The sequence below is a fragment of the Mesoplodon bidens genome, assembly GCF_964165515.1.
Source record: "Mesoplodon bidens genome assembly, chromosome: 9".
Classification (NCBI taxonomy): domain Eukaryota; kingdom Metazoa; phylum Chordata; class Mammalia; order Artiodactyla; family Ziphiidae; genus Mesoplodon; species Mesoplodon bidens.
Window position 1 is genome coordinate 59,773,020 of NC_138166.1, and position 14,792 is coordinate 59,787,811.

Below are 14,792 nucleotides of genomic sequence, written 5' to 3' on the forward strand. Positions count from 1 at the left end.
AAGCTATGTTTTCTTTGAGAGCACCAGAGACAACACAGGGAGGAGACGTTGAATCAGATCAGTATCAAAACAGCCTGGACAGTGGGAGCAGTGATCAGATGACTGCCCACATCCTCTGTCTTCGCTCTCTCTTACTTCCACGTTTCCTCTCTCCCTGTGTAGGGTTGCCAGATTTAGAAAAAATGAAATAAAAACAGGATGCCTAGTTAAATTTGAATTTCAGCTAAATAAAGAATAACATTCTAGTCTGCGTTTTGTGCACTATTTGGGACCTATTGTATGGCCCTATTCCATGTGTAGTCTCTCCCACACAATTCAGTGCTCTTGTTTTATTTTCTTGCAGTTTTCATATGCAGATTTGTTCTTCAATTGGATCAAAGGGTCCTGCAGGCGGGATCTTATTTGGTATTCCTCAACGCACCCTAGATAGTGACTTCCCTATTTAGGGGCCTATGTTAGATTTTTCAAGTGTTTCCTCTTTACTGCAAGTACAGAACACCCCTGAGCTCCTTATATCTTTCCTCTCACACCTGTGAGGCCATCACTTCGCGAACGATGACAGGGCTGAGCACAGAGCTCTGAACATGAGTGATGGATGAACTGAAAGCAGTTTGTTGTCTTCTTAAGAGTCAATTAAATTAACTACTTACCTGCACGCCAGGCGTTAGTAGTAAAAAGCGCCATCTACCATGCCGTCCATCTGGGAAATTAGATTAATTACCCTTCTCTTATTATAGTCTACCACCCTTTTGTTTTTTTATTAATCTCAAGGAAATATTTTCCTTTTCAACCGGTAGAGTCAATATTCAATGGAATAAGGGTTGTGAGGGAGAAGGGTTAGACTACATGGATAACCCCAAATTATAATTAAAACTGTAGTCATTTCTTTTTTACACAAAGACAGGTTAACAGTGTTCTGAGGCCCAACTGGGTAGTTAGGCTTGATTATTCGGCAGCTGCTGATTAGGGATGATTCCCCCTTACCAACTAACTGTATTTTAAATTTCTCTAAATTACCTGAGTCCTTTGGAGGCAAATAAAACTTGTCTTTCACATATTAAAAAAAAAAAATTACCCTTCTCTTTTGGAAAGATAAGAGGATGGAGGAAGGGAATGGGGTTGGTAGCTACACCTAGATTTGCCAATCTGTGTTATGGCTCAGCCAAAAAGATGGAAATAAAATTGTCCTGATAAATAGGGAGTCATTTCAAAATGTGGAACATTGACTCTCAAAGAAAGGAGAGATATCTTGCATATTATATATTACCTACTTCCATCAGCGTTTCTAAAATTCTTAATTTCTTCTATGGCATGTTGGTGTTGCAGCCACATTATCTACAGTATCCTGAGAGTCAGAAAGAACTGTGAAAGCCAGTAGAACAATGTAAATGACAAAATGTTCAACTCACATTCAAAAGCTTTCCAGCATGTAGAGTAATCAGATAACAAGGTGCCTTTTTACACACTTTGTGCTTCAATTAATCATATTATTTAGATCTTCCTTCATAAATGACACACAGCAGGCTTCAAACCGTAAAGAGTGATGAATACCCTCTCTTGGTTCAGTGCTTTTCAGGTGTAAAATGCACGGAAGAGTGAACACATATTTAGAAGTATCTAGATGATTAGTTTTATGCCAGCGAGGCTTGTCCAAGGCAGGCTTGTCAAGATGGTCCACAGAGACCCGGCTCCCCTTTTGAACCTTTTCCTCTAGTCCACACCTCCCTACTGCCCACTCAGGTCCCCTGCATCCTTTGGAGAGTAAAGATAGGCCGGGAAACTGCCTTCAAATCCCACCATGGTGCCCTGCTGAGAAAACTGCCCATTTGACTGTAAACAGAAATGACTGTAAATGAAATAGCTGCCCAGCTCATATTCTACCCTAGTAAACAAACATGATCTTGCTGTTATAACCATCAGTGAAATCCATAACTTCATGTAGCTCTACATGTTCTCAGTGTCTGTCCCTGGAATCAGACTAGAAGAATTAAAGCTGAACATGAGAATTCATGTTAATTTCTTACCACCTCCAACACCTTGAATGTAAGAAAACAAAGTTCATATGAAAGTAGATTATCACATATATGTGGCAGAAATCCAATGTGATAACCCCAAGGCTCAAGATGTGATTGAAAAATCTTTTCTGGAATGTTTATGCTTTTCAGTCAACTCATAAATCTTATCGTCCAAAGCTTGTACCTCTGGTGTCAAGTGAATTTTAGCCCATTCACCATTTGATGAAAAAAATAAGAATGTTAGGATATTGATTTTATCGGGAAAGAGACCAAATTAAACTTATTTTTTAATCTGGGTGCACTCCCCATTTTTATTATAAATACATAATGAAACAATTAGATGAAGATTGAAATAAATGTCTGTGTTTTATTCATGCTAAAAGTATTTGTTCTATCCTTCAGGATGAAGTCTTGTAATACTTTTATAAATTCCTTAATATTAAAATAAGCCTCACTGTGTTACTTCCAAAAATTTTTTTATCGAGTGATTGAGTTTGGGTGGGGAGTGAGCCTAATGATTAGAGAAATATGGCAATTCTAGGTCATTTTTACTCAAGAGAGTGGAATGTGTTGCTTAACTCCAGAGTTTCATAGATCTCTGATTTGGGGAATAAAAACTGGAATAAAATTATTCCCAGGACTCTAGCTCTGTTTATTGAATAGTATTTTTATCTATCTGATTTGAATTCAAATGCATTATTAACACTTTTCTTCTTTTCAATATAGGTGGAAAACAGACCAAAATATTATGGAAGAGAGTATGTATTATGCCATTCATTGTTTTAATAATGTAATAAGTAGTCACTTTCTGTCATTTAAATATTAAATATTAAAATTTTTCCAATATGTAGTCCTCATCAGATGTCCATTGTGCAAGAGTTTAATAAGTTTAATAATAAGGATAAATGCAATCAGATCCCTTTGTACTGAATTTTCTTATAATATTCAGGTGCTTGGCTTCATGAATGTGCGAGGGAGACTATCTCCTGCTACATTCAGTTCTCTTCACAAAAGCAGCCACTGAGTGCCTGGCAAGTATTTGAAACGTAAGGCGTAAGGCGGCATTTTTCATAACTGTGGCTCTCTTAGTATTTCATTTCGCTTTCTACTTCAATACTATGTAAACAGCTAGGGTGTCGAAGAATGTAAACTGAGGCTGAATTCCTTACTTTCATCTACCTCAGTAAACGCAACACTCAGGAAAGTCATCCCCTTTCCTTGCAGTCTCCTAAAAACAAAATGATGATTTCTCTTGACATGGATCTATTAGCCAAATTGCCTTAATACCATAATTACGATTTCCCCCATTTTCCTCTTTTTTTAATATATATATTTTTTAATGTGGACCATTTTTAGTCTTTATTGAATTTGTTACAATATTGCTTCTGTTTTATGTTTTGGTTTTTCGGCCACAAGGCATGTGGGATCTTAGCTCCCTGCCCAGGAATCGAACCTGCACCCCCTCATTGGAAGGCGAAGTCTTAACCACTGGACCGCCAGGGAAGTCCCCCCCTTTTTCCTCTTAATTTCATCTCTTGTTTTACTTTCTCAGAAACCTACTGCAAAGCAAATACGCATTACCATAAAAATAGCTGGCAGTCTCGGGCTGTGGCATGTGCACAGCTCACAGCAGGCAGAACCACCCAGACAGAGCAAAGGGCGGGGGCGGAGGGGGGGAGGATGTCAGTCAGATGCACAATTCGATTTTCTTCCCATGACCCACCTGGAGGCATTATAAGGTTAAAGTCTCTTTCAGCTCCCAAAGCTCTCCCAGCCAATCCAAAACCTTCTTCCTCTATTCCCTTACCCATCAGAGCTTCACTTCGGTGATGAATGACCCTCTTATTTGTCCCAGTTCGGCAGCCACTTCCTAATTGCTACGGCTGCGTTTCTGAACCTTCCTACCGGGCCTTGGGAATTCAGTTGGGGGCTCTGGAATACCTGCCTGCATCACTGGCCTCCTCTCTCTTCCACCCCCATGTCCCTAACATCTAACCTGGTTGTAATAGGACTTATTTTTCTTCAGTATACTGATTTGGATTTTGCTCATAGAGCAAAAGAAAAGAGAATTAATTTTAAAAAGAGAAAATGAAAACCTATTATATACTTCTCAAATAGAACATTTTTGTACATGAATTCCAAAAGAAACTCTATTTATTGTTTCCCTTTTTTGCATAAAAGTTTTGTTGAATAATCTTCTAGTTCTCATAGTCCAACCTCCCCTCCCCCAATCGACATAAACTATAGAGTGAAACGAGACCAAAGAAACATTTTCTTAACCATAAAAAAGGAATAGGGCTTCCCTGGTGGCGCAGTCGTTGGGAGTCCGCCTGCTGATGCAAGGGACACGGGTTCGAGACCCGGTCCGGGAAGATCCCACATGCCGCGGAGCGGCTAGGCCCGTGAACCATGGCCCCTGAGCCTGTGCGTCCGTAGCCTGTGCTCTGCGACGGGAGAGGCCACAACAGTGAGAGGCCCGCGTACCGCAAAAAAAAAACATATATATATATATAATATATATATATATATATATATATATCAGAGGGACGTTAGCTTAAAAACTTCATATTCTGTGTTTCCCTTTCTTTTTTAAAAATGAAAGTTTTTGTTGTTCCATTCAAAAAGTAAGACATGCTCTATTCAGGAAACATATATGCATATTTTTTTTCCTAGAAAGAATCACAAGAAAGTGTGTTCAATAGATACCATTAGGGAAAGGGAATTTTTATTTCTCTACTGTTTATATTTTTGTTTCTTTCATGCCTTTTAACTTTCAAATTTTGAATTTTCCCACTGTGGGTAGGTATTACTTTTGTTCTTAAAAAGTTAATCAATTAATACCCAATTAATTTGGGAAAATTAGAGCATATAGGAATCTACAAGGTGGAAAACACCATAGCCCCACCATGAAAGAGAAGCATTGTTAACTTTTTTCCCTTCATCTCTTTCTTCCCAGTCTTTGTGCAGGCTCTTTTTTTTGAAAAGTTGGGATCATAGATATATACATGATGGGTACTTTTAAATCCATGCCTAAAGGGGCTGATGAGCCACACACTGGGTCTTCAGATGCACAAGATTGTCATTTTCTTCTTTTGAACAATTGAATTTAACTTAGTTCTTGACACCTGACATCTGCTGCTGGCCATCCCTGAAACATGTCCATTCAAGGGAGTTCAAACAAAACTGCTTTCAGGTTAACTGCCTATTTGGGATATTCCTTCTCCCATTTTTTTTTTTTTTTTGCCCTTCTCCCCCCACAGAGTGACCTGGGTCAGGGGTGTCAGGTTTCTGTGCCCTTCGCTGCGTGTGCCTCTTCCTCCTGTGGTCACCCCCTGACCTGCCCTGTCAGGTTGTGTCTTGGACATCCCAGCCTCAAACCTCTTGTGGCACCAGCTTTTGTCCTTTCTGATGTGGGAAACTTTCCAACGCCCTCTGCCCTTCTATCCTCTCCACGTCCCTCCCACCTCTCTCTCTCTCTCTTCTCTCTCTTCTCTCTCTTCTCTCTCTTCTCTCTCTTCTCTCTCTTCTCTCTCTTCTCTCTCTTCTCTCTCTCTCCCTCTCTCTCTCTCTCTCTCTCTCTCTCTCTCTCTCGATGGCCTGGGATCTGCAGGGCTCCCCTCAGGTCTCTGCCCAAACCATGTCCAGCCTTCTCCAGCCCCTGCTCTTGCTGCAAAGGAGGCTTCTCCACCTCCCAGCTTAGACCCACTTGAACATGGATTCTGGCCAAATTTCTCCCAATCTCCCTCCCAAAAGAACTGGGGACACTGGTCTTTTGGAAAGGAGGGTTGCTCTTATGTCATACAGCACATTCATCCTCACCCCGGAAAAGCGATGCTGCAAGACCTCCATACATTGACTCTCAAGATTTAAAACCAAAATTTGAGAAGCCAGAACACCCCTTTTTCCCAAGCTATCACTTGGGAAATATATCTCAAAAGCCCTAGGCTTTTGAGAGTTGATCTGAGAACTCAAGGCCAGAGTGTTTGACCTCACTCCCCTAGGACTAAAGCTTCAGCTTGTAAGGTCTAGTTGTAAAGAACAGAAGGGAATTAGGACGTGAGTATTGTGATAGGTTTATTTTTTTCCAAAATGTTATCCTGGTACATGTGTCCTCTAAGAATCTTTGCATTCCTGTGGAAAAAAACAACAGCACTTCTTGTGTAGCCAGCTTCCCTCCCTCCTGTCTCCCTTCCAGGAAGGTAAAAGGGGATTCTCTGTCCAGAAAACTTCTTCTCTAATTTATTCCCCCCAATTCCCTAAGATTGGGTAATCCTAGAAAGAGGGTGGTGCTCCCTCTCCCAGGAGCCTGGGACCCCTTGGCCCTGGCCTCACGCCGACACAACCCAGCTCCCACCTTCCTCTGAAACACAGATTGATCAAATCTCTGATAACAGGGGTGAGCCGCTGTCTTTGCTTTAGGGCAGCAGAGAGAGCTGGCTGGTTGTGTGTCCCTAACTCCTGTCCTGTTCTCTTCTCCCCTGGCATCGCTGTCCACTCTCTAGGTCCCAGACATCCCCTCCAGAGCAAAGCAGTTACTGGCCAAGCTTGCAATCCTACCGAATTTTCTACATGCATGTGTATTACTTTTTAAATTGCAGGAGAAAAAATAAACATTATCTTTAAAAAAGAAAAATAGGTACATTTTCCAAGCACATCCCTAAGCGATTGCTCTCAACATTTAGAGGAATGGAAGACTGTTCATTACTTCTGGCTATTCTTTCCAGAGAATGAGCCTGTAAAATGAACAACACCCCACACTGAAGTAAGCAGGGTGATAACCAGTACGTGCTCCTTTGCAATCAGGATAATACCTAGTGATGAGCAGAGTGCTAAACTGGTAAATGCTCTTTTGCTTTTCTTCATAGATAAAAGAGGAGCCATAACCTGGCTTTTGGTTACGACTTTAATTTTCAGCTTATGATCAAAGACGATAGCAGAAAGCCAGGTGGACTGGGTGTTCTTCCTTTTGCCTTGCCTACTTGCGTGCTTACTATCTGTTTGGGTGCATGCTGAGAGCCAGGTCCAAGCCATCTGGAAGTATACAGTAGTCACACCCCTCTTCATTTAAATGGGGAGCTGTAGATTCCAGGTGGACCCGCCATCTTTTTTAGGCAGCTCTTTGTGGTCCGTGTTGGTATGTGATCTGTTCAGAACAAAGATGGTCTTGTCTCTCCTCAGGTTTCATGGGATCATCTCCCGAGAGCAGGCAGATGAGCTTCTTGGAGGCGTGGAGGGCGCCTACATTCTCAGAGAAAGCCAGCGCCAGCCAGGGTGCTACACGTTAGCACTAAGGTGAGTCTGATTTCATCCACTGTTGCAACTGCTTTATAGGAGACTTTATTTTTTTCCCATTTTTTTTTGCGGTAAAATATACATAACATACAATGTAAATGTACCACTTTAAGCATTTTTTAGTGTACAGTTCAGCGCCATTAAATACATTCTGTGTCCTGCAACCGTCTCCACTATCCATTTCCAGAACTTTTTCATCATCCCAAATATTCTGTACTCATTAAATCAATTGCTCCCCATTCCCCCCTAATTAGTTTTTATTTTCACTTCATTTACAAAGCAGCCAGCAGCATGTCAGAGGCTTATACATTTCCTGTTATCAGTTGATGGGCTCTGAGGCTCTGTTTATGCATACACAGCATTCTTTGGAGAATCATCTGCAAAGCTGGTGCTCTAGGGCTGCTTCCTTCTGAAACATCAAGCCTGCTGACTGAGACACACCTCTGCCTCCCTTCGCCCTCGGCAAAATTCTTCACCTCACGTTGTGCGTGTGTGCCTGCACAGCCGTGCACTTCACCAGGGGATTCTCTCAGAGATCACGCTGACCCACTGAGCTCCCAGGGGCAGTCATAACGCTCCATGCCAGCGAGCCATCAGAGCACTTTACCACAAAATCACAGTATTAAAAATCACAATTTCAGTGCTTAAGATTGGTCTGTTTACATTTTCTGTTTTTTCCTGGTTCAGTCTCGGAAGGTTGTGCTTTTCTAAGAATTTGTCCATTTCTTCCAGGTTGTCCATTTTATTGGCATATAGTTGCTTGTAGTAATCCCTCATGATCCTTTGTATTTCTGCAGTGTCAGGTGTTACTTCTTTTTCATTTCTAATTCTATTGATTTGAGTCTTCTCCCTGTTTTTCTTGTTGAGTCTGGCTAATGGTTTATCAATTTTGTTTATCTTCTCAAAGAACCAGCTTTTAGTTTTATTGATCTTTGCTATCATTTCCTTCATTTCTTTTTCATTTATTTCTGATCTGATCTTTATGATTTCTTTCCTTCTGCTAACTTTGGAGTTTTTTTGTTCTTCTTTCTCTCATTGCTTTAGGTGTAAGGTTAGGTTGTTTATTTGAGATGTTTCTTGTTTCTTGAGGTAGGACTGTATCCCTCTTAGAACTGCTTTTGCTGCATCCCATAGGTTTTGGGTCGTCGTGTTTTCATTGTCATTTGTTTCTAGGTATTTTTTGATTTCTTCTTTGATTTCTTCAGTGATCTCTTGGTTATTTAGTAGTGCATTGTTTAGCCTCCATGTGTTTGTATTTTTTACAGATTTTTTCCTGTAATTGATACCTAGTCTCATAGTGTTGTGGTCAGAAAAGATACTTGATACGATTTCAATTTTCTTAAATTTACTAAGGCTTGATTTGTGACCCAATATATGGTCTATCCTGGAGAATGTTCCATGAGCACTTGAGAAGAAAGTGTATTCTGTTGTTTTTGGATGGATTGTCCTATAAATATCAATTAAGTCCATCTTGTTTAATGTATCATTTAAAGCTTGTGTTTCTTTATTTATTTTCATTTTGGATGATCTGTCCATTTGTGAAGGTGGGGTGTTAAAGTTTCCCACTATTATTGTGTTACTGTCGATTTCCCCTTTTATGGCTGTTAGTATTTGCCTTATGTATTGAGGTGCTCCTACATTGGTTGCCTAAATATTTACAGTTGTTATATCTTCTTCTTGGATTGATCCCTTGATCATTGTGTAGTGTCCTTCTTTGTCTCTTGTAATAGTCTTTATTTTATTTTTTTATTATTATTATTTTTTAAAATTTATTTTATTTATTTTTGGCTGTGTTGAGTCTTTGTTGTGTGCAGGCTTTCTCTAGTTGTGGTGAGTGGGAGCTACTCTTTGTTGTGGTGCACGGGCTTCTCATTGTGGTGGCTTCTCTTGTTGCAGAGCACGGGCTCTAGGCACACAGGCTTCAGTAGTTGTGGCACGTGGGCTCATAACTTGTGGCTCACGGGCTCTAGAGCGCAGACTTAGTAGTTCTGGCACACGGGCTTAGTTGCTCCGAGGCATGTGGAGTCTTTCTGGACCAGGGCTTGAACCCGTGTCCCCTGCATTGGCAGGCGGATTCTTAACCACTGCGCCACCAGGGAAGCCCTAGTCTTTATTTTAAAGTCTGTTTTGTCTAATATGAGAATTGCTACTCCAGCTTTCTTTTTATTTCCATTTGCGTGGAATACCTTTTTCCATCCCCTCACTCTCAGTCTGTATGTGTCCCTAGGTCTGAAGTGGGTCTCTTGTAGACAGCATATATACGGGTCTTGTTTTTGTATCCATTCAGCCAGTCTGTGTCTTTTGGTTGGAGCATTTAATCCATTTACATTTAAGGTAGTTATCAATATGTATGTTCCTATTACCATTTTCTTAATTTTGGGGGGTTTGTTATTGTAGGTCTTTTCCTCCTCTTGTGTTTCCTGCCTAGAGAAGTTCCTTTGGCATTTGTAAATTAGAACACTCCCTAACACCATACACAAAAATAAACTCAAAATGGATTAAAGACCTAAATGTAAGGCCAGACACTATAAAACTGTTAGAAGAAATCATAGGCAGAACACTCTATGACATAAATCACAGCAAGATCCTTCTTGACCCACCTCCTACAGAAATGGAAATAAAAACAAAAATAAATAAATGGGACCTAATGAAACTTAAAAGCTTTTGCACAGCAAAGGAAAACATAAAAACAGATGAAAAGGCAACCCTCAGAATGGGAGAAAATATTTGCAAATGAAGCAACTGACAAAGGATTAATCTCCAAAATATATAAGCAGCTCCTGAAGCTCAATATCAAAAAAACAAAACAACCCAATCCAAAAATGGACAGAAGACCAAAATAGACATTTCTCCAAAGAAGATATACAGATTGCCAACAAACACGTGAAAGGATATTCAACGTCACTAATCATTAGAGAAATGTAAATCAAAACTACAATGAGGTATCACCTCACACCAGTCAGAATGGCCATCATCAAAAAATCTACAAACAATAAATGCTGGAGAGGGTGTGGAGAAAAGGGAACCCTCTTACACTGTTGGTGGGAATGTAAATTGATACAGCCACTATGGAGAACACTATGAAGGTTCCTTAAAAAACTAAAGCTAGAACTACCATACAACCCAGCAATTCCACTACTGGGCATATACCCTGAGAAAACCATAATTCAAAAAGAGTCATGTACCACAATGTTCATTGCAGCACTATTTACAGTAGCCAGGATATGGAAGCAACCTAAGGGTCCACTGACAGATGAATGGGTAAAGAAGACATGGCACATATATACAATGGAATATTATTCAGCCATATAAAGAAACGAAATTGAGTTATTTGTAGTGAGATGGATGGACCTAGAGTCTATCATACAGAGTGAAGTAAGTCAGAAAGAGAAAAACAAATACCGTATGCTAACACATATATATGGAATCTAAAATATATATATATATATATATATATATATGGTTCTGAAAAACCTAGGAGCAGGACAGGAATAAAGATGCAGATGTAGAGAATGGACTTGAGGACACAGGGAGGGGGAAGGGTAAGCTGGGATGAAGTGAGAGAGTGACATGGACATATATACACTACCAAATGTAAAAGAGATAGCTAGTGGGAAGCAGCCACATAGCACAGGGAGATCAGCTCAGTGCTTTGTGACCACCTAGAGAGGTGGGATAGGGAGGGTGGGAGGGAGACGCAAGAGGGAGGAGATATGGGGATATATGTATATGTATAGCTGATTCACTTTGTTATAAAGCAGAAACTAACACACCATTGTAAAGTAATTATACTCCAATAAAGATGTTAAACAAAAAATAAAAGAAAATAAAAATCACAGCACCCAAAAGGCATTGCATTTACTGTACCTTCCTAACCTGGATCAAATATTTTATGTCCTTTGATCCTCATGGCAATCCTGTAAGGTTTGGTGAAGGTTTTCAATTTCAGAATTGGATCGTATTCCAGAAGTTCATTCGTGAACTCTTGGGAATTGGGAAGCTCTTTCTCCATGGAAGAAATGGTATCAATGAAACACTTCCCAGGGCCTTCCCTGGTGGCACAGTGGTTGGGAGTCCACCTACCAATGCAGGGGACACCATGCTCTAGAGCCCGCAAGCCACTACTACTGAACCTGCGTGCCACAACTACTGAAGCCCATGCACCTAGAGCCCGTGCTCCGCAGCAAGAGAAGCCACTGCAACGAGAAGCCGGCGCACGCAATGAAGAGTAGCCTGCTCTCGCCGCAACTAGAGAAAGCCTGCATGCAGCAATGAAGACCCAACGCAGCCATAAGAATATAAATAAATATTTAAAAAAAAAGAAAGAAACACTTCCCAGGTCAGCCCACAAAGGTGTGTTCAACCCACCATCTTGATGTTGTGATTGTGGAAAGGTAGATGCTTTCCAAGTTGCAAATGGGGATGACGTATCTTCAGTGATGTCATTATGAGGAAGCACTTCAAGAGTAGCAGGTGCTCTAGAAATGCAAAGTATTTTCCCAGCTTCCCAGCACCCCAGCAGCAGGAGTTGACAGTCCCAGTGGGGAGCCAAGCAGGGGCTGTGAGATATAGGACCAAGGCCAAGAGGGAACAATCAGCACTAAAGGGAGAGCACCCTAATGATTAGGTCACTGGAATGCTGGCTCTGGCGTGCAAGCAGGGAGCTCCACACAGTTCCCCTGTTTCCCTTCTTTTGGACCAACTGGGGTGGGAGGTATGGGGTGCTTTACTGATAGTGGTTAAAGATGTAATAATAAGGGCTTCCCTGGTGACACAGTGGTTGGGAGTCCGCCTGCCGATGCAGGGGACACGGATTTGTGCCCCAGTCCGGGAAGATCCCACATGCCTCAGAGTGGCTGGGCCCATGAGCCATGGCCGCTGAGCCTGTGCGTCTGGAGCCTGTGCTCCGCAATGGGAGAGGCCACAACAGTGAGAGGCCCACGTACTGCAAAAAAAAAAAAAAAAAAAAAGATGTAATAATAAAAGGACATCAGGCCAGTGGTGATAGCTTCCCTTGCACAGGTAATTGCCTGGTACAGGGGAGGGTGGAGGGGCATGGCTAGTTCCCATTAAGAAATTTAAGTAAGATATCTGTAAATCAGGCAGTACTCCCTGACTTTTACAAATGAGAATGATTATGACCCAATGGCCTTAGTGATTTCTAGGACCAAATGATGCCATATGACTGGCTAGGGTCAAACCCACCTTCGCCTCTTTCCAGGGATGTAGCCTCAATCAGGTACCCCATCTTTTCAAGGCTCAGTTTCCTGAGCAGTCAAACGGGGATAATAATTGCACCTGTCTCAACGGGTCTCCATGATAACTTAATGGGGAAAATCATGTCCAAGGGCTTAGCCCAGTGCCTGGCATTCAGTACACGCTCGGGAAGTTTTAGCTGCCATTGCCACTCACTGGCCTGATTTCTAACACTACTGTGATTTCTCCTTCCTCATGGGCAGGTTTGGAAACCAGACCTTAAACTACAGGCTCTTCTATGATGGAAAACACTTTGTGGGTGAGAAGAGGTTTGAATCAATTCACGATCTGGTCACAGATGGCTTGATCACGCTGTACATAGAAACGAAAGCTTCTGAATACATTTCCAAAATGACAACAAATCCCATCTATGAGCACATCGGATATGCCACTTTACTCAGAGAAAAAGTATCCAGGAGGCTAAGCAGGTCTAAAAACGAATCAAGGAAAGCCAGCGTCACAAATGAAGAACACACAGCGGTTGAAAAGGTAAGCTACGCGAGGGACAAAAACAGTCTCTCTGTTTTTAATCTATGCTCAGAAACCAGACGATTAGTTCTATATGTGATTTGCCAATATGTTGTAGGAGACCACCCCACCTCCACCGAAAGAACTTTAGAATTTTCATGCTAAAAGGGACCTTGGACATCTTTCAGTTCAACCCCCTCATTTTACAGATGAAGACAGTGAGGTCCAGAAATGTTTGATGATTTGCCCAACTCATGCAGTCAGAGCCAGGACTTCCACAGATAATTATCTGTGAGTTTATTTGGAGTTTGAAAGGAAAAAAAAATCCCATTAATGTTTTAGGATGAAACTAGTCACTTGCTTTTTAATTGCCCTTTGAGGTGTTACTGGCTCCATCTCTAGTTCCACCCAGCTGGCCAAATACATGGTATTTGCATTTCCTTCTCTTAGGACTGGGTGACTATGCGTGATCCACAGGTCAGCCGTCTCTTGAAGGTGGTGTTACCTAGATAACAGATTTTACTAACAGAGATGGGAGCATTAGCGGTGATGATGGCTCTCTCTGGGAGGCTTGGAAAGACAGGCTATCCTTTGTCCCAAAGGAGGCGTTAATATGCCTCGCCGAGGATTAGAAGCTCCTAAGTGGGTGATGCTCAAGGTGGTTGCATCATGGCAGGATGTGGCGAGGAAGATCTGATTTTCCTCTCCAGTAAGTTGCTGTTTATTTGAAAGACACCACCACAGTTTGCTAGCAGATTTTTTGGATGTGCCTCTTTAGGAACCATCTGCTTTGCCTGGTCCTATCTGTTTTCCACTGAAAGAAAGTGACAGCCAGCCACACCAGTCAGCCCCCACTGAGTCTGTGCTGAGCCCAGCTTCTAAGGCGAACTTGGACTGGGGCAGATATAAATAAGCAGGGCGAGCACTGCTACTTCTGGTGGTTACTAATCCTTAATTAAACTGGAACGGCCCCCTTCGTCCCCCTGTTGTCCAGTGTTAGCAGAAAGCAAAGGAACCTCAGGTTGACTGATTGGGCTTCGGCTTTGGCGACGGGGATGCACCAGAAAGCACTGAAATGAGGAGGAGAGCAGAGGATGGCAGGCGGTCCTGTTGGCAGACAGGGGATGATCTTAATTGATTTGCTAATTAAGCTTTAGAGCCTAGGAGAACCTTCCTCAGAATCACGTCAGTTGAGCAGCTGGCTCATGAAAAAAATCATTTGCCATTTTCTTTTTATAACTCCAGAGTCTCCCAAGCACCTGTTTATTCTTTTGCAAATAATTGATTTGGGAAATGGTGGGGTTTCTGATTGTTTACATTTCAACAAAAGAGAGAGAGAGAACTTGGGTCCCAACTTTCAGAGTTTGTTCCCATCTAGGCAAAAGCCGTTCCTTACTCTGTTTGCCAAATCTGTTCAAAAGTAATTTAGAATAGAAAATCTGGAAGCTGACCTTCCTAGCCATGACAAATCAGAGGATGAATTGTAAAATAAATCTCTGAAGTGGTGTTTATATTTCTGACTTGGAGAATGATGCCGCCAAAAAAGGCGATCTGTTACAACTGCAGGCAACACACTAGAACATTTCCAGGAAAAGAGGTGAGTAGGAAGTGACTCTTGTGTAGTTGGGATGAGAGTTTAGATCCTGGGTGTTGGAATTGACATTCACCGATTTCTACCCTCCCCCACAAGGGAAGTTGGGTCATTGGAAACTGATATTTCTAGATGATAGTCCCATAAGGAAATTTACATGACAAAATATG

The 14,792-nt window shown here is 41.7% G+C and overlaps 1 protein-coding gene across 1 annotated transcript in view; it reads left to right on the top strand.

The window, feature by feature from the left end:
- The window catches only part of CHN2 (chimerin 2), a 346,590-nt gene that overhangs the window by 210,290 nt on the left and 121,508 nt on the right, over positions 1-14,792 (top strand). The window contains exons 4-6 of the mRNA XM_081243907.1: positions 2,742-2,773; positions 7,194-7,307; positions 12,767-13,052. Of these exons, the coding sequence (XP_081100033.1) occupies positions 2,742-2,773; positions 7,194-7,307; positions 12,767-13,052 (432 nt within the window). The remainder of the gene's footprint in view (positions 1-2,741; positions 2,774-7,193; positions 7,308-12,766; positions 13,053-14,792) is intronic.